Source organism: Phalacrocorax aristotelis, chromosome 7 (assembly GCF_949628215.1).
Source record: "Phalacrocorax aristotelis chromosome 7, bGulAri2.1, whole genome shotgun sequence".
NCBI lineage: Eukaryota > Metazoa > Chordata > Aves > Suliformes > Phalacrocoracidae > Phalacrocorax > Phalacrocorax aristotelis.
Genome location: NC_134282.1, coordinates 41,393,645 through 41,420,540, shown reverse-complemented (window position 1 = coordinate 41,420,540; position 26,896 = coordinate 41,393,645). Strand labels below are relative to the sequence as shown.

General features: G+C 51.5%; 1 protein-coding gene across 2 annotated transcripts; it reads right to left on the bottom strand.

Annotated features, from left to right (window-relative positions):
* ONECUT1 (one cut homeobox 1) lies at window positions 1-24,346 on the bottom strand. 2 transcript variants are annotated; one of them, XM_075100334.1, is made up of 2 exons: window positions 22,886-24,345; window positions 1-7,879 (listed from the first exon to the last, which is right to left on the bottom strand). In XM_075100334.1, exons 1-2 carry the CDS (start codon window positions 23,961-23,963, stop codon window positions 7,587-7,589), a joined length of 1,371 nt encoding a protein of 456 aa, XP_074956435.1. In that variant the 5' UTR covers window positions 23,964-24,345; the 3' UTR covers window positions 1-7,586. The 2 variants fall into 2 exon arrangements, with proteins under 2 accessions (XP_074956435.1, XP_074956436.1); XM_075100335.1 differs by lacking the exon at window positions 1-7,879 and adding an exon at window positions 19,075-20,471 and having other exon boundaries at window positions 22,886-24,346.
* Between the last annotated feature and the right edge of the window lie 2,550 nt (window positions 24,347-26,896).

Below are 26,896 nucleotides of genomic sequence, written 5' to 3'. Positions count from 1 at the left end.
TTTAAATTTAAAGTGCTGGAAAATCCAACCTTTTATTTACTACATTTTTGTGACTACATAAACGCTGAAACATTGTAACACTGAAAAGCATGATGACATCATCACTTGCTTTTTTTTCTTTTTTTTTCTTTTCCTTTTTTTTTTTTTTTTGCTTAGCAAACACAGCAGATGATATTGCACGGCATAAAGTGAGAACAGTAGCAAAGCTTAAAAAAAGTAACTTAAGGAAATCTTAACGCAGTACAGGAGATACTCATAACCAAACCAGAATAATGCCTAGAGCATTACACTTGTCGTCGCTACACACAAAAAGACAGAAGAAGCGCTTGACTAAGAGAGAGATTGAGGAAATATTAGCAATCAACCGTAATTAGGTACAATAATCACTTAGTCTGAAATGCAGATGCAATGCATAAACTACTACTGCTTCCTAATGGGCAAACTAAAAATGACAGCAAAGTTGACTTTTATAAAAATCTTTGCTTTGTTTTCGTTTTTTATTTTTGTTTTGTTTTGTTTTGTTTCGTTTCATTGCTCTGGAAGCACTCCCTCTCGCTCTTGGAAATTTCCTACCTCTATGGATCTGGGACCTGTGATTGTCTCGGGCACCCTCTTTGCGTGGTGGCGGACGGACCTAACATGAAGGTGGAGGGGGCGGCGCGGGGCGCGGGCTGTGGAGCAGGGTGGGGGGTGGCGGGGACCAGTCTGGCCCAAGCTCCATCTCAGCTGGGTCTGGACTGCGGGCAGGGGGTTATGAAGACAACTACAAAAGCAAGTAAAAGACAATGCTTTAAAGTTTATTTTCATTTAATATTGTTGTTTGGTTCAGACTGCAAAACTAACACGGTTCCACAGCGAGGATGCAATAAATGCAGAACAGACCATGAAAAACCAAACTACTGGAACAGGAAGAGAAACCATGTCTTCCTAAGCACAGTGCTCAATGGCTCATGCTGGATTAATAGACTAATACTTTGTCTCTCTCCCTCCATGTGAAGTGTAACTCATTGCACAGCATTAGTTTATGTATTAAAAGTAGATATTTAGCCAATGCTTACCAACAGACCATTTAATGATCCTGCATTCAGAGCATCTTTATTGCCCCGTTTCAATACTTGAAGTAGAAAAATGTACCTAGAAAGTGTAACTTCTGACCAAAAGCTCAAACCCTGCCCTTGTCCTTCCCTCCCTCAACCCCTCTGCTATCCCCCCAATGGAAAATAAGGTACACCTGGAGCTCAGCTACTGCAGGGGAAAAGGAAATATTTACAGCCATCACAAACCATGTCAGTACACAACATTTAGTTGAAACAGAATCTATTCTTTATGCAAAATAAAATACAGGTGAGCGGCATCCTATTTTCTGTGCCATGATGCCATCATCAGCTTTGCAGAATTATCATTGTCATTACTCTTTGTTTTGCTTTTCAACTCAAACTGCTTTTTCCTCCCTCGAGCTGGGAAGGGGGCTGGGGGCAGGCACAGCACCGAGTCCCCTTGGAGGGATGTTGCACAGGGTATCAGACAGATGTTGCATAGCCAGGGCACGGAGGTTCTGCTGCAGTCCCTGAGCCTGGATGCAGCCACAGCTCCAGGGGACTTGGCTCTGCCCTGTGGACCTCGACCCATCCCCACCTGTGGGCCCTGGCTGGAGAGCAGGTGACATGGCGATAGCCCGCAGGTGACCCAAGCCCTCAAGCACTCTCTGAGCCAGGCTGGCCCACACTGTCCCATCACCTGCCGCCCCTCAGCTGTCCCCTGCATGTCCTGGGGAGGACAACCCCAATGGGTACTTGGGGGGGCTGGCGAAGGCCTTTCCGTGAGCAAGGTTCTAAATTCAAGCTAGATTTTCTCCCAAGGCTTACGCCCGCTACTTGCGCTACCCGTGCGAATGGTGAAGGAAAACAAAAACTCAGCAAAGTCTCTCACAAATGCCAGTGCTTTTAAACATTAAACGACTTTTAAATTCTTTGGATGTGTGGGTTTCACCCACAAAGCAACCTTTCTAGAAAAAGACAAATAAATTAAAGGAAAAACACACTAATAATGCCTTTCTGCTTTCTAAGTGACAAAAGTACTACCTTGAAACACTCATTTTGGCATGTACAAGATGGGGGGTAGGGAGGCCCGGGGGGATAACCTGGCAGTGTTTGTAACACAGGTGGAAGTGCATGCCAAGACAAGGCTGAAGATACACCCTGCAGTCAAGAGAAGCACTCTCCTTCAGTTCATCTTGGCATCAAGAATGAAAAGATTGTAACATAAAGCTTTGGCCATTTTTGAATCTACTATATACATTTTTTTTTTAAAACTACATAGTCATAAATTAAAGCAGTGATTAAATAAGTGTATACAAAATGTAATTAAATTAAAAATCACAGCACATTATAGAGAAAAAATTGGAACCATTTATCACAGCAGAGAATATTTTTTTTACCCTGTGAAAAGAACATTGACTAGCAAACACAAAGCATCCTAGTTGAAACAAAAGAAATAAAAGCCATGTTTCCCTTTCTTGCATTCATTACAAACAGCGATCTTTACCCACTTTGAAACATTCCCAGGAATAAGATCTTCCTTGGGTATAACAGAGAAGTTCTGGAAAAAAAAAGGAAAAAAGAAGAAACCCAAACCAAACAATATAAAAGGAATATACAAACAAAACAACCCCTACAAAATAAATAAGAATTATAAAGCTTTTTTTAAGTAACCTTAACAATTATCAAACTAGTAAGTTCTGCCTTATCACATAGACTCTCTATACAACATAACCCTAAAGATTTATTACTATGAGGTATTTGGAGGAATTGGTAAAAGAGATGCACGGCCTGTCTGGGCTGAGGGACTCAAGCTGCTTTGGGGGAAAGAAGAGGGAACCTTTGGTTTGTCAGCAAGAAAGTGGAAAACAACATTTTCCTTTGGTATCAAAGAAAGTTTCATTGCATGGTTGCACGGCAAAAAGCACCACGGTGAAGAATTATTCCTTTTTCATTAGTGGCCTTTCTAACAGGCTGAGGTATTCAAAGAGTATAAGGTGAGAGATAAAGAGGTCAACAGCGGTTTAACACTTTGGTTCAAGCAAGGCACTCGTCCTATGAGTTCACAAAGTTTGCAACATGTTTGCCTAGAGCTTTATTATTATCATTATCCTTATCGTCAGTAGTAGCAGTTGTAGCAAAGAAGTATTCGTAAGGTTATTAGCATTACCATTAAGAATGAAGACAAGGTTACACACTGAGTGAAGGTGAGGAAGGGGGATCAGGGGGACGGGGGTAAGAAGGAGGATGAGTTCCCTTTCCAGACCAAGGCCGTGCATGAAAAATCTTTGGTATTCTTTGGTATCATCAATGTGATTAAAATCACCAATGGAAATCGAGTGAGGTAGCATCTTTGGTTCACACTATAAATAGTAGATCTTTACACACTTTTTTTTTCTTTTTTTTTCTTTTTTTTTTAACACGTGGAAGTAGCTATTCCTTACCTTTTGCTTCTTTGTCTTTAGCAAATAGTTACCAAATGTATTGTAAAGCTAACCACACCACAATAATAAACCAGGAGGCTAAGCAAAGTCTCAAAATTAGCCCCTGGGCCTTTGAATGCACCCAAACGCAGCGAGATAGAAAAGGGTAAGTGCTTTCTCTTTGTTTGCTAAATGCATAGTTTTCATCCTTATGTACAAAGAGGGAGAAAGAGGAGGATAGGAGGAAGAGTAGTAGAAAGAAGGACTGTTTTTCAGGGTAAAAATGACTTGTTTACAACTCAGGTGAGGAGAGGTGCCCTAAGACTCTTTGGTATAAGCTCAGTGGTGTTTCTGAGCCCCCCAGGCAGCGGCAGCCTCCCCTGGGCAGCACTCGCTGCCACCACAGTCTTATCCTGAAATCTCTCTCAGGAGAAGAGCGGTGCCTGCAGGCAGCCCTGGGGCTGGTCCCATGCCAGGACACCGGGGCACACCCACCACCCCCCCGGCCTCTTGGGAATTTGCTTCTGGCATTGCTTGGAGCAGGAGCAAATTCTCAAGCAAAAGCCCCATTGCTGGCTCACTTGCTCTTGTTGGGTTTTCTTTACCTGAGTAAGGAGAGGAGGCTGAGGCCCCTAGAAAGCAATGTGGGAGCCAACGTAGTGGTATGGGCCGGTCTGAATTTTTTTTTCCTGGAAAGCTAATAATGCCATTTACAATGGGGATGGATGCAGACAGTTTTCCTCTTGGCCAGCCTCCCCTTGTGGGTCACTGTGGTCAGGTTTGGATGCAGCCTATGAGCCGAATGCACATTCCTAATGCCCTCTCACCCATGGAGTCACCTTTGGCTGAAGCCCCATCTCCAGATGCTCCCAAATTGTTTTAGGTTCTGCTCCCTCTCCTAGCCCTTTCTGGCAGATTTTTAGGCCCTTTTGTTGAATATGAAACCAGTTTCCATTTTGTCAGGAATTAAGTGAACTGAAAGACTAAGACTAATATGACAGAGATAGGCTTTCCTGTCTAATGTTAAGCACAGCATTAGAAAAAAGCTCCCCTTTAAGGATGCCCTGCTAATGAATGGCAACGATCCAAGCCAGGGAGCACCAGGTAACCTGTCCATGCTTCAGCCGGTGCAGCTGGGCAGTCTGCTCAGAGGTAAAACAGCTTTACAGGTAGAATGAGCAGTTCCATAGTTATTCACTTCACGTTTTGAAGGGAACTAAAGTAAAGTGTGTTCTTTGCCTGTTCAGAGTATGAAGCGCATATTGCTTATGGGAAGAGTGGTTTCGCTCCTAATGGCTTATAAAAAACCAAAAGGTTTATATATACTCAAACAGACATGTAAAAAACCCGAAACACTTAACATCTGCAACTTGTGCATCAGTTTTAGTGTATGTGGATGTATGTGTGCGCATGTATACATACATACACCCCCATAAAAATGTGTGTGAGTGTATATATACACAGACCTATTCAGGGGCTTGCGTGTGTGTGTATCAGAGATCCTGAAATTGCATATTGGGTGCAAATTTAATGCTGGTATGAAAGTTCTCTTTGGTTTCAGCAAGTAGTCTCTAAAGACAATATGATGAAATACTAAAAAATGCGGCAATGTACTTTGAATTTCCCTGCATTTTTAAATTCTCAAGTTTTAAATAAATAAGGCTTTCTTTTCTAAACTATAGGTACGTTACAAAGCAGTGTGTTGCTGGAAAAAAAAAACATTAGTTATCACTGTCCTTTATTAACCTTACACTAATGAGACTGCTTTCAAAAGATGCTTTATACGTGAGCTTATCAATGTTTCTATGTCAATTATGCCTCCTTGAGGATGGAACACTTTAAAGAAAGCTCGCTAAAATTTAAGGTAAGCTAGAGATTCGAAAAACTCATGGATTAGATAATTTTCATCGACAATTGCTTTGTCAGTCTTAAAGTGGGTTTAATGTAGGAAAAGGTGGAGAAATATTCAGTGCCAAAATCTTGGTTTTATTTGACTTTATTTTAATGAAGAGATATTTGAGCTGTATTCTAAACACTTACTGGAAATTAACTGTATACCCTGAACGTTGACTAGACCCTGTCCTCTTGGGAAATAACTAGTGCTACAAAGTTGCTTAACTTTGGTGTTGCTAGTATTCTGAGTGGGCTTCATCCCAAAAACCAGTATCTGCTATTGTTGATGGTGGTTGGATTCTAGTTTACCTTGAATTTCCTTTTCTCTTTTTTTAAAAAAAAGGGGTGTAAGTAATATTACCTATTTCTAATCCTTGCATTGGGCCTATACCTGCATATTTGGTTATTTTGGAATTTAATATACCTAGTAGAATTAGTACAGTAATTTGAAACACCGGTTAGAAATCTAACAGGCACATGTATGGTTTTTAAAGCGTATTTTCCCCTTACACTAAAATTTAATATGCAGATGTTGCACGCTTTTCTTTTTAATTTTATCAGAGTAGGAATGGGATAATATCTCTTCTACGGGTCTGTTAGCAACAGAGCATAAAACTTTTCAGCTACAAATTTAAACTATTTCATGCATTATCCTGATTAATAGATGAGCAAGAAAGAATGCACAGGACAAAAGCTTATCCTGCTACACACAGATATGATGCCACAAATGTCAGGCTGTATCTCGGTGTCATGGGAATTTTATTACTGACTTCAGAGGCAACCAAAATTCAGCCTTCCAAAAGCACTACTGGAGCTGCTGTTGGAGCTCTTCCCACCAACATTAACTATGTTGTACCAATAGCAAAATACCATAAGCCTTCAAAGCTATTGCTATTCCTTTGCCTAGTAAAGTCGATAAGTGAAAAAAAGCTCTCTAATGTCAATGGGTATTGATCAGATGCTGAGCCCTGTGGTTTTATATTTTGCAATTCTTTTCGATTTTGCATACAAAATGCTTCAGGTCTCCTGTTTGCAGGCTAGGTGGCAGAGCTGAGCTGTATTTATATACAGTGCATGGTTTGCAAAGAGCGCTGTTCAAGGGGCTTCCAGCGATATCAGCCTGGGAGAGCGTAATAAGGGGATGCACACATGATAGCTACCACACAATGTTACACGTGGCTGTAACAGCCCCTTTTTTGTTTTCCTCCTGTTGAAGTCAGCAACAAAAAGGCTGACTGACTTCAGTGGAAGCAGCATCCCATTATCAGTACCTGTGCTCCAACGTGGGCTGTGATTTCCTCAGATGACATTCTTTCTTGCCAATCACGGAAAGAAACAATAATGTGATTTTACTAATTGCAAATAACAGTCTTGATTACAAGTTTTATGTGTTATACAGTTAGATTAGTTTATACCTATAACTCTACATAGTATTTTGTGTAAAAATAGCTTTGGAATATTAAAATCATTGCAATAAAATACCTGCAATATAATTATTAAATGTGTTCTTTGGTAGCTAATTGATTTTTTTTTTAATGGATGGAATAGTTTTCCTTTTTTAAATCTGAACATTCCTTAACAAACAAAGAGAATGCACTGGTTTAGGTACCATTCAAAATTTCTTTGCCTAGTTTGAACTTGTTTCCAGGCATTGCACTGGTTAAGTTCAAACCATGAAACAGCAAAAATCACACTACCGTTCAAACGAATTCAGACGACTCCACGCTTTGTTGGCCATGCCATGGCACAACCCTCTCTGAAGACCAGCCCTGACTAAGTCCCTAATCACCGGCGTGTACGCAGTATGGACACACTATACACCTTCATGGCAATTGCTGTAGAAATGAAGAGCCATATCTGAAGAGACGTCCGTTCAATGACAAGAAACCACTATGCTCCAAACCACTAAACAGCCAAGTACAGTGAAGATGATCATGGGTGAAGGTGTAAGACCAGTGGTCTGTTTCTCTTCTCTTTGCATTCTGTTTCATTCCCTCCATTTTGCTTTCTTCTTCCTCTCTATTTTTTGCAAGTCGTCGTCCTACTAAAGTGTGTGTCTTAGAACAAAGTCATAATGCAGGTGAAATAAGTCTTTGGTTTCTTTGGACTTATAAATAACATTTTTTTCAAATAGTTCTAAGTATAAACCTGCTATCTTGAGGTCCTGGTCTTTATTTATTTATTTATTTATTTTTAAAGCTTTTCCACCGAGGTTTAGTTCGTGGTTATTCCTTCATGCTTTGGTACAAGTGCTTGATGAAGAAGATGAGTTGCCTGAATTGGAGCTGCCCTCGTCTTGCCACTTATCCAGACTCCTCCTCCGTGCATTCATGAAAAAGTTGCTGACGGTGCTCAGCTCCAACCCAAGCTGCTGGGAAATGGTGATTTGCAATTCTTTGGATGGACGCTTATTTTCTTTGAATATTGCATGTAGAGTTCGACGCTGGACATCTGTGAAGACCAACCGAGGCTTTTTGGGTGTATTCCCTCTATCCTTCCCGTGCTCTTGCTCTTTCCTCTTGCACGCTGCAAGAAAGGGGAGGACAGTTAGAGAGGGCTGGCAGAGGAGTCTGCGGGAATGCAGTACAAGACAAACTAGGAAAAAGGACCATTCACCTCAGCTTTCAAATTTGAAGAGGATGTGAGACAGGTCAATTTTATTTTTCAACTTATTAGAGACTACAAAAACATATGGAATAGAAATTAGAAAATATCATTATCATTGTTAAAATTCGGCAAGTGCTATTATTGAGAATTTACACTTTGATAATGCCCATTAGAGCTGAGAATTTAACTACATAAAATCCCTACTAGGTAGAGTTGAAATTCACTGAGCTCTAAGGTCAACCTTGTACACCTTTTTTACCTTCATTATTTGTTGTCAGTTCATTTCTGTAGCTTTTGATTGGCTGAGAAATAAGGAATTCAGAGAAACAGTCTTACAGGCCAGATGATTATGTATTCTGAACAAAATAAACCACATTTCGAAATGCAGAACAATGGTACAGTAATTCTTCCTTATAGAACTTCACCTCATTTCATCTATGACCCCTTCTTTCCCTTTCAGAACTTTACTTTGCTCTGCATTGTTACAGGGCACTTGCAATTTGAAATCTGCCTAGCAGATCACCTGCCAGGCAGGATTCGAGGAGGCTGGGAGAGTGACTCCTGGATCCCCCGCCAGCCTTTGACTGTCTGCCAGCTCATCTTTGTTAGCATTTTGCTAGGATAAAAGGTTTCCTTGGGAAGACAGATTGCAAGAGTCTGAAGTTGTCTGTTTCCCCTTTTTTCTGTAACAACGTCTTTTAATGCTCATTTAGAGGTGTATTTCTGAAGGTAATACAGAAGTTCTGTCTCTATGCCTGTCTACTCCTGATTTCTGTGGAGATCAGTGCTGATTATATGAAGAATTTTGTGCAGTGTCTCCACCTACTCCATGGTTATTGGAAAGAAAACAGCAAATTACATAGGTCCTTCCTGCATCTTTTATTGCTACTGAGAGCCAGGCTGGGCACGAGGGTTCAATTGCTCAAGGGAGGTATAAAAATAGTCATCCACCTTTTGTACTTAGAGAAATAGCAACTGCACAGATCAGACAGCAAGATTCAGGAGATGCAAAGGCACCTTCTGCTGGCCCAGGCAGGCAGGGACCAATGCACTGGCATCTTGGCCCCTTCCTAGGAGAAGCTTTTGAAGAGCTCCCTAACAATATATATTCCAGCTACAGTCTTTCATAAGCAATGACACATTGATCAAATGGACTGTGATGCCAAACTCGTATCTTCTACAGTTATTTTTATCTGAAACCCTTTGAAGAGTGCTTTGAAGTTACATCCTGACCTCTAAAACACTGTGGAGCTTCTGGGCTGAAAACCAGGTTTCCTCATGCAAGCAAGCCCCTACAGCAGGCAAGCTGCTGAATTTAACGTGAGGATCAGTTCCTAAAGCAATAGTTCCGCATCCCCATTGAACATTAGCATTGATAACCCAAGGGTTAAAATTACTTTTGCAAGAATAGCCTGTTATTTACTGGCAAATATTAGGAATGAGGAGCAAATAAGATATCAACAGAATCTCAATCTTTTATACACATCTAATCATTTGATGATCATAAGTTCCCATAAAGCAGCCACAGAAGCTCGGCTCTGTAACAACTTCAGCCTCCAGCTCTGACTCCGCCCCTGCTAACAGGCTCATGCACAAAAGGAGACGAATCAAACTCAGACAAAGCTTGCCATGCCCAGCATTTCATTTCTGCTCATGCTGCTTTACACCTTCCTTTTTCAAAGACTACACAGTTCCAACTTTCACCTAGATACTCTGTCTAGATCATAATTTGTCACAAAACCCTTTCTACACAAACAGCATGATCTGAGTCAGCACTGTACGATACTTCAGTGGGAATCATCACACCACAAATAACAGTCACTGCAGTAGATACAAAGCTAGTTCCATTAGTGGTGTAAACCTCTGGGGTTTCAATCATAAACTAGTACGAGTTCTCTCAAATCACTGAGAAGTCTATTGTGAAACTAACTTTCTTAACACATTGTCTTCCTGAGCTGTGCTCACCTCCTGTAATGTAATATTCCTGAAAAATTATTTCCTTAGAAAATGTCCCAAGAGTTACAACATGCCTTGTTCCTCAACTTAAGTTGTATCGGAGATTTCATAATTACTGCTAGTAACATCACAGAAGAAAGAAACAAGTGCTCATTGCTGGGGAGAAAAAAATAATTCCTACCCAGTTTATGATACATATAAGCCAATTTAAGTATCTTGCAAATGAAACTTCATTCCAGTCACGCCTATCTGATAGCAAGCGTTGAGGTTCCCTTGTGCTCCCTAGAGAAGCTGGGAGCCATCCCTTCCTCCTTCAGACTGCTGTGGACTTCATTCTTTAACAAACTATAATGCAGGATTGTTGGTTTCCTAAGGCTTGGTCCACACCCAGTGGGAACAGGTGAAGATAGGCTCTAGTTTAGCCTATGAAATAAGACAGTTCTTGTCCTCACATCCCAGTTGGAGTTCTACTTTGAAATAAGGACTAACAATGCATTGGTTCAGAGAGAGTGGGATATTGGCTCAGTTGCAATTTGGGACCTCATCTGAGACATGAAGACCCACACACAACAGGTTCAGTCCTCGGTGAACACAGCAGAGCCGCAACAGTTGAAACCAAGGCATCAGCTGCCCCTAGCAGACAGCCCTGCCGAGCCGAGCTTTGACCTTGGATCCTCCTGTATCCCCGGTGCCTGCTGAGCAGCACACTGGCCCTGGCCCTGCCCAGTATTGCTTGCAGAGCCATTTCCCATCTGGGAGAGTCTGGGAACACCTTCAAAATCTGGATCGTTTTCAGGCAATGCAAAAGTTGTTTCCTTTTCAGCTCTAATCCTGTTAGCGTTCACCAGAGGCAGACTGAGGGCAAAAACTTTCCAATATGCTTAATTGTTCAGAGCGCCCTTGCAGACAGTACTGCCAGACCTCAGGTTGTAAGCAGCAAGGGTGGATACCACCTTTCATCTTCTCCTTTGTCCAGACTCAGGAATATTAATAGCACTTAAAAATAAATAATGGTGATAATGAAAAGCTGTAATGGGGTTTCCTTACAAACATTTTCCCTGCACTGGAGCCAATCAATTTTAATAATAAATAGTAGCTTCCAGCTTGCCAGAGAACAAATGTATACCACGGGATAAAATCTGCTCCAACATGAGAGTCTATCCAGAGCAGGCGCAGAGCCTGGCCAGCTCACACTGCGAGCTCACACAGCTCACATGAATTGGAGCCACCCAGCCCAGCAACAGCAGCCTTCATTCAGCCCAGGTCATAGTCACACAAAGCAGTTACCCCTGCCTGGGCCAGGCCCTCCTCTAACACCGCAAGGGTGTCCACAGAAGGCAGAGGGTCCAGAGGCACCAAATGAAATGCCCTTTTTGACAAACACCAGAGTCTGTTTTCAAAACTGCTTATGACACACCTTCATCTGGATTTTAACTTATGTAGGAGAAATATGTATAAAAATAATTTGCATCGATGCAGTTCATGTGCACCTGCACATGAGCACTGTGAGCGGACCCTCTCCACAGCACAGAAGCTGAATTCAGGTGCTTTGTGGGATGCTGTGCTCCCCAGAGGGGTGCACGTCTCCTATGGCACACCTGCTTACATGCTGCCTTTGCAGACTGCCCTTGCATGCTGCTGTTGCTTCCCCGTGCTCTTTGTGACTGGGCTGCCCTGCTGAGCAATGCTCCTTGTGATGCCTTTTGAAAAAAGCCTTAAGAAAGTCTAGTCGAGTAAAAAAGCAAAACAGAGGATAAAGAAAGAGTCGCTCTGACTCTGGCAACACGTGCAGATATGACAATGTAATATTATCAGTGCCAGAAGGAGCCTTATAAATCCACTGCTGAACTCTGGCCTCTTCCAGTCACTTCCATCTTCCTCTGCCCTGAGCAACAGATATTTTTGACACTTGCCATTCTCCTGATACAGTCCATTAATCTATTTTTGTCTCCCTTTGTTTCTTCTAAGTCGCCCGAGGGATTTGGCCGAGTTAACTTGCCAAACCATGTAAGGTCTGTACATCTCACTGAGGCCCAGTTGCCTCTGCGTGGTACAGAACTGGGGTCTCACCGCTGCAGCTCCACCATCTATTGCTGCTCTTCTGCAGTGCCCAGCTGGCCTGGATATGTGCAGCAAGGTGGGATCAGGCCTGCTCTGCCGAAGGTGTGAGCAGGATTGTGTCCCCCGTGAAAATGCACTAATTACATCTTTAGGTTGAGATAGCAAAGAGGATATTTTGCCCACCTGTGATGTGAACTACACTGTTCTGTCTAAGAGTCAATATTACAGTAAGCTCAGGTGTTAATCCTGATGCTTGATCTACTCTTTCATCCCTAGAGGGTAGATTTTCTTTTAAAAATCTGTGGAAAAAAAAACCCTGATTACCATAAATCAATTTTCAGGAGCACTTGGTGTGTTCATGTGTGCCTAGTTGTATATGGCAAACACTAATTTTCCTTTCTAAAAACCCAAAGCAAAGAATGAATCCAGTAATAGTCTCAAGAAACCTGCTCTCTGTTCTCTTGTTTTGGGCACATAATAAAATTCCTCCACAAGTTCTTTTCTGGAAAATTGTCACCAGAGCAGGGGGAGTGACAATGGAAAATCCTACTTGGGTGAAACCTACCCCAAGCCCTCTCACACTGTGAAGGCAGAGGACCACTCTCACTGTGAGAGGCATTGCTCAGCTGGTGGCCCACCACGTTGCCATCACTGAGCATGCACTCAGACACAGGATGGAAAATTGGCAGATGCTGAGGGAAGAAGAAGGATTTAGGGGGTTTCAGACCTGGCACTGAGAGAGCTGTGCTCTTACACGCACCCCAACAGGCTGAGGCAGCAGCCACATGCTCCGAAGGGCCGTGCTGCTCACCAGCTGCCAGCAGCAGTTCCCACTAGTTCCAGGACAGGCACAAGCAATGGCCAGGACCAGGTTTTTGACCATACAAAGTAGCTGGAAAGGGAGGAGGGACACAGGGCAGTACAAGGGGGCACATCTGCCTGAGTGCACTGCAACAGCATAGCATTATAGCTCCTCTTGGAAGAGAAGAGTACAGTCCCACCAGTGCCTTGGTATGAGTCTTCCCACCCCACACAGTAGGAAGCTGAGGCACACGGTGGGTCTCTGCTTACAGGGAACCCTTTTTCCCTCTGTTTGTACCTAGAGCAGGTCCAGACCAGCAATGGAGAGACACACATAGGATAACATCTCCAGCCGTGCTGGATTCAGAGCCCAGCTGACACAGAGAGGAGACCGTGTGCTGGCCACCAGTGATGGGACATGGGGCCTTTCACCCAAGGTGACAGGTACTGTTTCCAGCTCTGGCTGGGGTCACTGCTGGCCACAAGCTATTATTACTTGATGGCATCAAGTGCCCTGCACAAGATGAGGTGGTGGTCTTGGTTCAGCTCCCCGTAAGCAGGTTTACACCACACTAATTTCCATCACATTTGACACATTATTTGACACCAATTAGCACCATGGCTGGTTGAGCCAGACACTACGACAGAGGAGTCTGTAGGAACCCATTTTGTAGCTGAAATGTTCACTTTGGGGAACAAAGAGGACCTGGGAATCTCTCATGACTGTGGGCTCAGCTCTGTCTTGGCTGAGGAGGCGCTTTCTGGTTGCTTCACCTCAGAAGGTAAAGTCAGCACTGAGCTCTGGGGTCTTCACCACCATCCTCACACTGGACTGGTTTAATCTTCAGGACTGTCTCACCCTTACTATTAATGACCATTATATTTGCTTCAGACAGGTAGGAGGAAAAAACAACTGTTTTAACCTTCTCTCAAAGACTCCAGAGTGACATTCCCAGAAAGCAATGGGGAATTTACAAGCCAACAGCTTCGTTGCTGTGGGTTCAGAGCAGTCACCCTTCCCATGAGTGAGAAAAACCCAAGAAATGATGCAACCCATCTCAAAGAAGTGCCGACAAAAGCCTTGCATGTCTGCATGTGCCATAGGAGAGGGAAGAGAGACATATTTTATGTTGACTTGAGAGACTTCTCAAAAGTTTTGTATCATCTTCCCCCTCCTTTTGCAAAGCCTAGTCTTTTATCTATCCCAACCTCCTGTGTACAGGACATGTCTTAGAGACATGAAAAACTCTTTTAGAATTCTCTCCTCACAAGTATTTTCTAATCTGTCTTGTGTCAGGTCTGTAAATGCTGAGATCTGCCTCAGCTACAGTCTGAACTGCACCCACTAAGACCCTGGGAATCTCTTTCTAAAGCATTTGCTCTAGTTTTGAAACATCATGAAATATCCAATAACATTTTTAAACAGTGAAAACTCTTCACTGGTACAAGCTAGAGAACATCCTGGAGGATATTCTTCTGAAGGAGATTCTACCTTTGGGTGGAAAAGGCAACAGGATTTTCATAGGAGGTTGAAACTCCTTAAGGACTTCGGTGGTCAGAGATAGTCCTAATCAGCCTGGTTACAACAGCTTAGTGGAAGCAAGTAGCCAGAAGTTTATGGAAAATTCATCGTGATGATAATACATAATAAAGTGTGATAAGCTCCATCCTCATCATGTGAATAACACCTCTGGAGTGTGCAGAGACACACACAGATGACAGATCTTTCCTAATTGTCAAAAACTTCATATTTGGGGGAATATGAGAACAAGATAAGGGTCCTATAAGACACAAGCTACCTGAGGGCAGACTTCAGCACGTGAACTAAAAGCAAACAAATCTGTTTGGCCTGGATGAATGACCACAGCTGCTCTGTGCCATTAACTCTGATATGCAGCCATTTGCTGGTCCCCTGCACTGCCCCATCCTGCTTGTCACTGCCCTGGGGCCTTTGCAAGCGCCTGGGAGGTGGGACTCCTCCAGAAAGGTGCTACATGAGGCAGAGCTGTGCTGTCAGGGCAGCTCGTGGGCACGTGCTCCTGCTGTAGCAGGTACGGGACAGCACTGATGCTGCAAAGAGCATTCCCAAAAGCTTCAACCCACCATAGGATAAGGCCATTCACACAACAGTGATGGAATCCTACATACATGGGTGACACAGTTCATTGGTTGCTCCCCAAAACTTCCCCCTTTCAACTGAAGAGAGTATGGGCTACTCTGAAATGTCATAACCCACACTAAATTATTTGTTATTACTCCTGGCATCATTCCACATTTTGCGTTTGTCTTTCTAGTGATTTGTATTCACATTTATTTAGAGTTCAGGTGTATCCATCCACTCAGAGGTCATTTGGTCTGTATCTTATTTCTCTGCAGTCAAGTCCAGGCAATATTCCTCTTTTGTTTTTTCATAACATGAAAAGAGATAAGAATATGTTCCTACAAGGGAAGAATGACATCAGCCTACCAACATATAGATCCCAGGTGAGACTGAACGGCAAATATCTTGCTCCTGTGCATTGTATTAAAATGAGTGATCTTAATTTGCTGCCCCTGGAATAATAAAGTGAATCCGACTAAGGAGCCCTTAATTTGCTGCCCCTGGAATAATAAAGTGAATCCGACTAAGGAGCACTGACTTGAGAGCTGGGGATTCTGGGGTTTGCACAAACTCATGGTGTTGATGGATCTGTAACCACCTGCGTGAGCTGACATCACCATTACTGAATATATTGTTAAGTGGATCAATCAGGGGGAAGCCCCCGATTTTCCTGCAATATCATTTAAAGTAAATGTTAAATTTCTTTAGCCGGGTCTTTAGTTAACCGTATTACTGTGACAAATATTTCTTTGTCTAGCATAAGTAATTAGAATTTAATCACTTTAACTGCATCTTAATTACCCCAAAATGAATTGAAAGGACATTTAATAGCAAAGATTAAATTGCCTTAATGAACGATTTTTGCGACTACATCAATATTTTAACCGTGTTGGCCCTTCCCGGCACCCGCCCGCCCCCCGCCTCCCTGCAGCGGCGCAGGCAGCACCCGGCCCCTGGGTGGCGCCCGATCCTCGCCGCTGCCCGACGGGGAAGGCGGTGCACCGCACCGCACCGCATCCGCACCGCTCAGCCGGGGAGCAACAGGCCGCTCCGCACCGCTCCACCAAGAAGGGCCCCCTGCACCGCACGCCGCACCGCGCTGCACCGCCCCGCACCTGCCCGCTCCGCGATCCGCGCCGCTTCTCTGCCCGCTCCCTGCTGCTTCACTCCGCGCCGCGCCGCCAGGAGCAGCGGCTCCGGACGGCTCCGCACCGCCCCCGGGGAGCCCCGGCAGCCCCGCCTCTCCCAGCCCCGCGCTCCCCGCCCCCGCGAAGCCCCGCCCGCCCCTGCCCGAGTGCCCGGGCACACACGCTGCGCAGCGGCGTCGGGCCGGCCTGCCTCGGGCAGCGGTGGCTTCGTTCCTGCCCGCGGCCGCCCGCGTGGAACAGCGCAGCGGGGATGAGCCCTCCCAGGGGGACCGAGGCGTCCGGGTAAAGGGCTCGGCGTTAGACCGGGTTATTCCGCCCCTTCCTGCCGCCCCAGCCCGGCGCCCGACTGCAGCCGCCGAAAATGGGGTTTCTGAGCGGTGGAAGTGACGCAATCCATTGCAAAACCTTCACTCGGACATTAAGGATGGTCAGATTGCCTTAAAAACCCGGCCAGCTTCTCGGGCTCCTTTCCTAAGGACTTCCCTGCCCGTTCCCGCTTCCCCTGCGCCAAATTTTAAGCCCCCTGTCCGTGCCGACAATATATTCAAATAACGAGATATGTCTCACGTGAACGAGAAATCCAGCAGTGATGACATAAAGAAGTCCCTACGTTTCGGGGGCACTAGGGCAGCAGAAATCTGCCTGCAGTAATTGCATCGCCTCTGGGTAAGTTCTTACCGACAAATCTAGGATGCACGTAGCAATATATGCGGTGTTGCTGTACCTTAAAAATATCCATAGCCTTAGAAGCTTCTGCACCGAAGTCGCTAAGGAAGAACCCCCCGTGCCGTCTGACTTAGTACTTGTAGATATTTGAAGCAGCAGCATTTCTAACGGTCCACCAGAAAGCTCTTGCACACCCCAATGCCAACGGTACACAGCCCGCGGCAGCTTGCGATGCTGCTTGCACACCTGCGGAGCGGCAATCCATCACGTTTTAATTGCCGTTTGGGTTGTACATAAAATGTTACCGCCGAGACTTCCTATCGCGCTAAAATGGGAAAAAAATCAAAACTACTGTTGAGCTAATAAATTGTGCCTATAAATTACTTTTTCAGCATCATAAAACTGACTTCCTCTTAGGCAAAATGGCTCAAGTAAACTGCATTTCCGAAGAAAGTCAGTAAGCATCGGCTGCTTCTCTGACAGTGTATGATTCATCCAGATAGATTTATATTTGAAATGCGAATCAACATTTATCGATTGATCATGGAAGTCCCCGACACGATGCCACGCCTGGTGCCCACTCAGTCCTCAGGAAAAACTCCCCTGGGTGCCTGTAGTCGTCAGGTTAATGTCACCAGCACTTCGGCAAGAGCTCCTGCGTTTAAGAGGCACCTTAGCTCTCCCTCGAAACGAACTGGTCCATTGCGTGGAGGTTTTGGGGATCCTTCTGCTACACGGAGGACAGGCAAAGCACGACCTTTGGTTTAGCGCCGGTACACGCAAACACAGGCACAGATGCCTTCCCGGCCTGCGTATTTCCAGACAATTTTGTCTCAGTCTCACCAAAGGGCAGATCGTACACGCCGGCCCCCGGCTGCAGCCCCGGCAGCGCCTGGGCTCCCCGCCGGTGGCACCCGCGGCGGGCACGGTCCCGGCGTCGCGCAGCTCTCCTCTCCTCCCGGGGCGCCCCGGCCCCTCCGGCTTGCGGGGCCCGGGGCAGGGCTGGCCACAGTCACGGTGCTGCAGGGAGTTCTCTCTCCCCCGGCCACACCGGGGCCCCTCGGCTGTGCAGCCCGGCCCGACCCGCAGCACCGCGACCCTAATGGCCGGCTGATGCTACGCATAATCGGTGAGGCGTTGCTCCCCACCGGCGCCGCAGCCGTGGGGGAGGCTCGGGAAACCCCTGCCGGGGCCGGACTCCGGGCGGCCTCGTCCCCTGAAATGGGAGGGCTGGCTTCGACCCGGCCCGCCGCGGGGCTCCCCCGGGAGCGGGAACGGGGCAGAGAGTGAGGGCGGGAGCGAGAGCCGGGCCGGGAGCGGGGAGTGAGCAGGGCCGGGAGCGGGCCCGGGAGTGGGGCTGGCGGAGGGAGCGGGGCCGGGAGAGGGGCCGGGAGCGGGAGTGTGGCCCGGAGCGGGGCTGGGTGCGGAAGCGTGGCCGGGAGCGGGGCCAGGGCCGGGAGCGGAGTGGGCGCGGGGCGGTACGGGCGGCAGCTGTCCGCGGTGCTGAAGCCGGGCCGCGCCCCGCGCGCTCGCCCCAGGCGAGCGGGGCACCAGAGGACGGCGGCATCCCGGGCACCGGCGCAGAACACCCCGCCAGGACGCGCCCCGGCCCGCACCACTAGCCGGAGCCACCCCTCCCCGCACCCCGGCCCCGGGGAGCCGCCGCCGCTGCCCGCTGCAGACGGGGTGCCCGGGCCGGTGGGGCCGGCTCCCGCCCGCCGGCTGTCAGTAGATGGCGCAGAGCCCTCGGGAACCGAGGGGCGACGTGCGAGGGCTGCGGGCAGCTCGGTGGCCCTACCCTGGCAGGTGGGCCAGTCGTCGCGCCCACAGCCCGGCCGTGCGGCCCAGTGCCCGCCACCGGGAGCTGCCTCGTTTTTAGGCTGTTTCATCCAAAGGGCGGCGAGGGTGGGAGCGGGGCACGGACCCCCATCCCCGGCGCCTTCCCGCCACCAGGCGGAAAATCAAAACAAACATACAAACGAACAAACAAGGGCGGGCCGAGCCCTGCTACCGGGGGCGGGGGCGCCGTGAGGCCGGCCGCGGGGCGGGGCGGGCCCGGCCTGGTGCTGTGGGGTGCGGAGGAACGCGGCCCGCCGCCGCCCGGCCCCGCTCCTCCGCCTGCCGCTGGGCAAACATTAACGAAGGGCAAACGCGGCTGTGTGCGAGCGGCTGTAAATCAATCCCGCCGCAAGGACACGGCCGGCAAACAAGCGCGGCTCTCAGCGCACGCCCGGCTGCCCATCGGGCGCCGCGGCGGGACATAATCGCGCAGGGGGGCGGGCTGGGGACCGCCCGCCCACTCTCCGGTCCCACCGGGCCGGAGCACCTTGCCTCGGCCCCAGCACCGCGCCGGCAGCCGCCAAGCGGCCGCTGTCAGCGCCCGAAGTGCGTGGAGCCGGGCCCGTGCCCGTCCCCGTGGCGTCCGGGCGGCCCTCAGGGCCGGGAGGGGCAGGGTCTTCCCCCCGGCCGGGCCGCGCTCGGGGAGTCGGCGGTGCAGACCCCGGTCGATGCCCCTCCACCTCCCTCATGCACAAATGCCTTTATACAAAAGTCCCCGCCGGGTAAATATTAAACGGTCCCTAATGAGGCGCCGGGGTCCGGGGAGGGCCCGGCCTTCCCCGGCGCGGCCGGCGGGGCGAGAGGTGCAAACGGCGTTCATTAGATTTTATATTTAATGGGGAAAATGCTCTGATTGCTGTATCGATTTCTTTACAGTTAATTTGGCGAGAATTCCTAGCCGGCTTCCCAAGGCTTCGGTTTAGCCGGGGTTCACTTTAGGAGGGAGAAAGAAAGAGGGGAGAGGACAAAAAGAGATGCAATTATGAAAAAATAACAATCAGGTCGCAGGCAAATATCGAGCAGCTCCGGAGTGGGAGAGCGCTGTTCCCCCACGGCCCCGCTCCCCCCGCCGTGCTCCTGCCGCCCCGGGATGGTGTCGGGAAGCCGCCGCAGAGGGGCCCCTTCGGGACAAGCCCGCTCAGAGGGTGCACCTCGGCAAAGCGGCCCCCTCCTGCCGGAGGTTGGAAGGGGCCTGAGGGGTGCCCTGCGCCCCACTCGTCCGTTCCCGGGCCCGTTCCCCTTTCCTTGCCGCGATTGCCCCGGGCGCTCCCCTCCCACCCCGCGGGCAGGATGCGAGGGCTGCCACCGGCCTCCGGGACCCAGAAAAAACCGTTCGAAGCAGATTTTTTTTTTTCCCGAGCAAGACAGGTCGATTTTTGCCTTCTTTATCCCGTCCTTCCCTCCATGCCCAGCCCATACGAAAACAACCTGAAATTAATTCACCCTTAAACCCCAGCAGGGTGCAGAAGGGCCGTACGTTTTCTTCGAATCGTGTTTATTTTTTCGGTATCCCTTCCCTACCCTTCCGAATGTCTGTGAAGGCGGGGGGGGGGTAGAGGGGGAAGGGTAGCTAAGGGAGAAACGGCCAAATAGATGAATATTCAGTGCTAGAGGGAGAGCAAAAGGGGGTCAGACAAAGGAAAAGAGAACAGAGCGGGTAAGGAAGATCGGATGAATAAGATGGAGGCTGGAAGAGGTCAGCTTTGCAATTAGCAGTTCCGCTTACATTTCAAGAGACAGCCCAGGAAGTGTCAAGACCTCAATCCTGCTTCCATGTAACTACCAATTTTTCCTCTATTTGTCGGAGCTTCTGTAATCTGGGAGGTAGGAATCCCCCAGGGATGGCTGGAAGGGGCAAATACTCAAGATAAAGTGCTGGGCAAGATCGTTAGGCCTAATATAAGCAGGCTCCATCCTCCTCACGCCTCCCGGCACCCGCCTGCAGGAAAACAGAAAGGGAAGAAACGAAGGTAGCGAGGGCTCCGCTCTGGGCATTTATCTAGCTGATAATTCTCTAAACGCAAGGAAGTGAGTTATAATTTGGACGTGAAATTTAATTTGCGTCAGCTGGAGTAATTGATGATATTTTGAATTTATATTAATACATCAATTTCAATCGGGGCAGATTTTGTTACCACTTAGTAAGATCATTACACATTTGAAAACCCGCACACAACAAAATCGATGGTTCCCGCACCTACAGTGGCTTGCCTGCAGCGCAGGCCGGGCAGCGCGGAGGGGCGCGCAGCGCGGCGCGGAAGGCCGCCCCCATTGGCTACGACGCGGCGCTATGTAAATGACCACGTGCTGCGGGCTTGGCGGCGCCCAGGCGGGGTGGCTGCGGGCGAAGCCCCCGGCAGCGCGGGGAGCGGCCTGCGGGGCCGCCGGTGCTCCGCGGGGCTAGGCCCCGGCTGCCGGGGGGGCCGGGGAGGGAGACCCGGGCGCAGGCAGCCCTCCCCGCCCTCCCTCCCGGGCTGCGAGCCTGGTTTCTGCAAGGTGCCCGCTTTCGGGTTTCTTCGGAAAAGGAAGGCGGAATAATGAGGCTTTGTCTCCCTAACGGGATTACCGGGATCCGTTTATGCGAGGACAGCGCTGGGGCGGATGGAGGAAGGGACGGTTTGGGGGCAGGAGCGAACAATGGGTGTCTCCGGGGCCGGCAGGTGGGCAGAGCGCGGCCGTCCCCCGGCAGAAAGCAGCCGCGCCGCGGGCAACTGCCATCTCCCGCCCGCCCAGGCCCGCAGCCGCGGCTGGCAGAGCTTCCCGACCGGCAGCGCCAGGGAGGGGATGCCAGCAGACTCCGAAGCGAGGGGTTGTTGCCAGTATCGATCTATGCAAATGAGCAGAGAGTCAGGTCGACGGAATTGTCGTAAAAATACGCTCCAAATCGAAGAAAGTTCGCCTTAGCGATCGTTACGGGAATATTGGAAACACAAACTCCATCCTCCTCTCCTCGGTAGCACCAGGAAGGCGAGGGTTTTCTCCTGCTGGGGTGGTTGTTGAGGAAGGGAAAGCGGAAAGGGCATTTCCTGAGAGCTCAGACCTTTGAAACTGACTCCGCAGGAGTGGAAACCAAAGAGAGCAACGTCCTCCCACCGGCGTGCGCCGCGGGGCCGGCTGCAGCAGGGGCAAAAGCCCGTTGCGGGCCCGTCCTGGCGCTGCTTCAGGCTTCAGAAACGAGAACGTTGCCTGAAACCAGGTGAAGAGGATGGAAGTGGCCTGGCCGGAGCCCCGCACGGGCGGGAAGAGGTTCCCAGTTCCCACCGTCGTGGTAGTCGAAAGCGCAGGACTGTTTGTGCATTTGAAAGGAGAAAGATTTGGCCCTTCCCTTATTTTTTTCTGTGAAGCGGATCGGTGACCCCGGCTCCAACTCGGATTGACTGCCTCGCGTTCCCCAGGGACAAATTAATAGAGACCTATCACTTAATTAACAAACCCTCGCTCACAGCGTATTAAACCCGGGCTCTGCACTGGGAGCGCAGGCTGGCGGGTGTGGGGAGGTGGCGGAGGAGGGCAGGTACCGAATGGGACGGCAACCTCCGCGCAGACAATACGGAGCCGCGCTCGGGAGCACGCCAAGCCAGCAAACGCGGAGGGCTTTGGAGACTCTGGAGCAGCGTGGAGACACGAGACGGACCGCGTGTCTCGTGCGGAGACACCCACGCGAAATTCAAACTCCACGGCCTAATGATAATTACAACCAGTAAAAAAAAAAAATAAAAATCTAACTACTTTAGCCGGCAGCATTTCTCATCCACCGCTCACACTCCGGGCTCGTATCGTTCGTGGGAAAAACCCTCTCCCGGCGCACCTAACCCAGCCCGAGCGGGACCGGAGCCCGCCGCCACTGGCACAAAGCAAACGCACCGACTCCATCCCGACCCCGCACCCCGTCCGTGGGTCCTACCGGGCAGTACCGGTCCCGGCCGTGCGGGTTCCCGCGCACCGCACAGCCGGGACCGGTACCGCCCGTCACTCAGCCGCCAGTTGAAGCATTTCCACCTCTCCCTGCCCGCGCAGGTGCGGGTGTCGGCGGAGCCCCGTTATTGCGCAGGCTGGGCGCCGTTCCACCGGCGACAGGCGAGCCTGGCGGGTTCGCCCCGCCCGGGCTAACGGGGAGAGCCGCAGTGCGCAGCCCGAGCCCCGGCTCGGCTTTGTCTGGCAGCCGGGAAGGCGGCGCGGAGGAGCCAGACGGTGCCAGTGCGCGGAGCCGGGAGAGGGAGCGGGGAGAGGAGAGGAACGGGCCGGCAGAGCGGGAGGGCCGGGGCTGCTCTTCGGGGGCAGCAGGCGGCCTGCCCAGGCCAAGGGCCCCAGCCCCGTCGCCGCCGTGCTCCGACCGCCCCGCAGCGGGCTCACCTGCCAGCCGCAGAGCAGACATCCGCTGAAACTCCGGCTCTTGGAGCCACTTCCACATCCTGCGGAAGGTCTCCCGGCCGGATTTGAGCTTGCTCCAGGGCTTGGGGTTCCTCAGCAGGTCTGAGAGGGTCCCTTGAGAGCGGCACAGCACCCTCTGGGCGAAGATAGCCTGGGGGATGCTGTACCGCTTGAGCTCGGTGGTGATCCTCTGAGCTACTTCTTTGGTATTGATTTCTTCCATTTGCCCTGAATTACTTCCACTGTTGACCTGCGAACCAGTTACAGAAGGGTTTTGCTCCCTGGCAGAGCCCAGGATCTGCCCGTGGCTCTGGGCATTCAAGTGGGCATGGGGGTGGTGTGGGATCCCGTTGATAGGCACCATGCCAGCAGAGGTGGGGGTGAGGTGTTGGTCGCCATGCCTGGCTAACATGGCAGGGTGGTGGGCTTCAAATCCGTTCGGGGTGAGCATTTTCTCGGCAGGCATGGTGGCACTGGGGTGAGCGTAGTGGGGCAGCCCTTGCTGGGAGTTGTGGATGCTCCCCAGGCCCGATCCAGACAACGGAGAGAGGCTTTGCCCCATGCCGGTAACATCCTTATGGTAGGGGGTGTAGAGATTGTTCATAGATGCCAGACCCCTCTCGTCCCGCATGAGCGTGAAGCTGCCGCTCACGTTGCCCGGTATCCGCTGGTGGGGGTGGTGGTGGTGGTGGTGGTGGTGGTGGTGAGGGAACTTGTCCGAGACGGTCGAAATGGGAGGTAGAGGCTGCAGGGGGGTTAGCGTGGTGTAGGTACTGCTCATGCTCATGCCGGGGGGTGTCTCGCAGGCCATTGTCATGGTGGGGTGCAGGGGGCCCGTCAGCGCGTGGTCGGGGGGCCGGTGGTGGTGGTGGTAGTCGCCGCCGTCGAGGATGGACGCCATGCCCATGGAGCGCGGGTGGGCCGGCAGGTGGCTGCCGCGGTGAGCCACCGCGCTCCGGTGGTGGGGGCTGCCGCTCATCAGGTCGGCGGCGGCGGGCACCGGCTCATGGCTCACCCCGTGCAGATCCCCTATGTTCTCCATCGCCAGCTGCGCGTTCATCGTCAGCCGTGCGGGCGGCTGGACCGCACATCTATCTGGTGGGCGGCGGGGCGTCCCGGAGCTCTTCGCGGCGGCCGCGGGCCGGTTCCTCCCGCGGGCCGGCGGCGGCGGGCGGGCGCTGTGGACTGGTGGCGGTGCTGCTGCTGCTGCCGGGCTGGTGGCTTTTCCTTCTCTCTTATTCGCCCCCCCCCTATTTATTTTTTTTTCCCCCCCGTTGTTGGATTACGCCGTCGGGTCGGTCCTAGGGCCCCCGCTCCCTCAGGCCAGGCTCCGCAGCCGCGGCGGGTGTCTGGCCGCGTCCCTCGCCATCTCTAGCCATGGCTCTCACTGCGCTCCGCCGTTTGGGCACCGCTCCGCTCTGCAGCGGCGCGGCCGGCGGATCGGCGCATGCGCGCGGCACCCCCGCACCGCCCCCGCCCGCACCGCCCACTCCCCCGTGACGTCAACACCCCTATTAAGGAGGCGACCTCCACGCGGCGGCGCCCCGAGTTGGTGGAGCAGCGCTGCATCCACCCCTCCGCCGCCGCCCCGGGCCCTAGCGTCCCCCCAGCCGGGCACAAAGGGCCGCCCTCTCGCACCCCGCCTCTGCCGGGCGGCTCCCGCGTATTAGGGCTGCCCGCCCCACCCCTTCGGTGACTCCGCGTTTTCCGTGAGCGCGGAGCCTGATCGCCCTCACTTTACCGGGAGCTTCCGGGGGTGAGACCGCCCTGCCCCGGGGCGCCGCGGGCCCTGCCCGCCGTGTACCCCGCTCCGCACCCACCGTGTCCCTCACCCGCCGTGTGCCGCGCCCGCCAGCCCCGGGGATCTCTCCTCTGCGCTGCCCTACCGGGAAACTTCCCGTAACCCAGCCCGGGGGTAGGCACCGGGAGCTCCGCGGCACTGCCACCAGGTCCGGCCGGGGTCCCCCCTCCACGTCAGCCCCCCCGCCGAGGAACTCGGGCGGCCGGGGCGCCGCGCCCGGCGGTGCAAGGCGAGCACATGCCCCGAGGCGCCCGGCAGCTGGACATGCCGCTGGTTTTCTTTTATTTTTTCCCCCAAAGGAAAGAAAAGGAGGAGGAGAAAGCAGAGGCGAGCCCACCCGCCAGCCCCCCTCGTTAGCTAAGGTGCCTTTATGCTGGAAAAAAGGGCAGATGTGCCTATTGTTCGCCCATTAACAATAACGAACCGCGCCGGGTAGAGTGCAGCGTGTGCGCGGCGCCGAGCGGCGGGAGGGCCGGGGCGGGCCAAGGCGCGCTGCGAGAGAGCCGCGGGACCGCCGCCGGGAGGCACCGCACAAAGGCCGCCTCGGCCGCCGCCGCTGCACCCCGCTCCGCTGTTGGGGGTTGCGGGAGCTCCCGGGCACCCCGCAGAGCCGTCTGTCCCCCCTCGCCCCGGGAGGCGGGGGGCCAGCAAGCGGGACCCCGCCGCGGAGGGTCTCCCTCCGGGAGAGACCCCCCTCCTTCCCACGGAGAGGGGGACGGGGCTGGAGCACCTGCCCCTGCAAAGTCCCCGCCGGGGGGACACGAAGCGTAGGCACAGCCGCCAGTCTCGGCGGCTCCCCGGCGTGATCCCTGCAGGGGTCTGTCACGGGAGGGAGGCCGTCGCCCTGCAAAAGCTTCGCGGCCCCTTCCCCCGTGCGAGCGGGGAGCCCGCTGCCGATGGGCCACCAGCCCCACGGGCCGGGTCAGACCGCAGCGACAGAGACCGGGCCGGTACCAGGGCAGGACCCCTGCGGGGGCGGGCTGAAATGAAACCCTGGCGTTATTTCCCTCGGAGCTATTGCCCTGACTGCGCTGCGAGTCCTGCGGAGGTTCCCCTCAGTGCGAGGGGAGCGCACTGCCCCGGGCACCCTGACGTAAGGCCTGCGGGACGAGGGGACCTCCCCGCATGGGTGCAGGCGGCGAGCCCCGGAGGTGAGCGGGCGGCAGCCCTGTGCCTGACTCCCGCCCGTGGTCTGCTCAGGGGTACCGTGCCCTTGGAGCCAGGCGTGGGAGCTGCCGCCCGGGACCGGGCGTGTGCATGGCTGTGGGTGCAGAGTCTGTGTGTGAGCTAAAAGCAGCCCCAGGCGCCGGGCAGGCTCGCAGGAAACTTTTAAAATTATGGCAACTATCCGATAAGCGGCTGGCGTTTACGGCCCTGGAAGCGAGCGTCAGGCGCGTTTTTTTCCCCCCTATGAATTCAGAATTTCCACAGCAGGTTTATTTATTCTCTGCAATTAACGCGCGCACACGTATTTGTACGAATTCAGCGCCACCGAACCACGTCTCCGAGAGGCATTCATTACTCACATCCGTTCATTTTCCCTGGGTGCACGAAGCTCCTTCGTACTTTATTTTGCGCTGAAAATTACATAGAGATCCGCAGAGTTCCCACCTCGCCAGTCACTCCCTCAGCCCCAAATGCTTCCACGTCTCTGAATTTTTGTAATGCTAACATTAATAACGTTCTTCTAGCGTTTCTTATCGCGCGGGCTAGATAACGAAAGGTGCATCGGCAAAAGAAGGAAAAATAGACCCGAGACCTAATTAATGATCTCAGGAAATGTTTAGGATAAAATAGAACTAAATTATCGAGAGCGTTTCGAGGCCGAAGTAAATGTCTGTGATTGTTTCCCAGGCCAACGCGAGGCGATGTCACGGATCTAACCGAAACGTTGTCAGCTCCTTCATTATCGATATCTCTACACAATTTACAGTTTAATTAAAAATATTTCACCTCCTCGCGTTTAGCGATCAGTTACCAAAGCAAACATCATAGCGATTATAAATCGAGTTTGTAGGAAATTACGGCATCAAATTCTTCCTCGAGAAAGGAGTATAAAACCCACCCCAAACAATTTGGGGAGTCCTGCGGCACGCCGCCTCTGCCGGGGTTCAATTTCTAACCTTAGAAAAGAGTGGCCGCAGTTTCGCGCCCACCCCCGCCCAGTCCTGCATGCATCTTTTCTTTCTAAA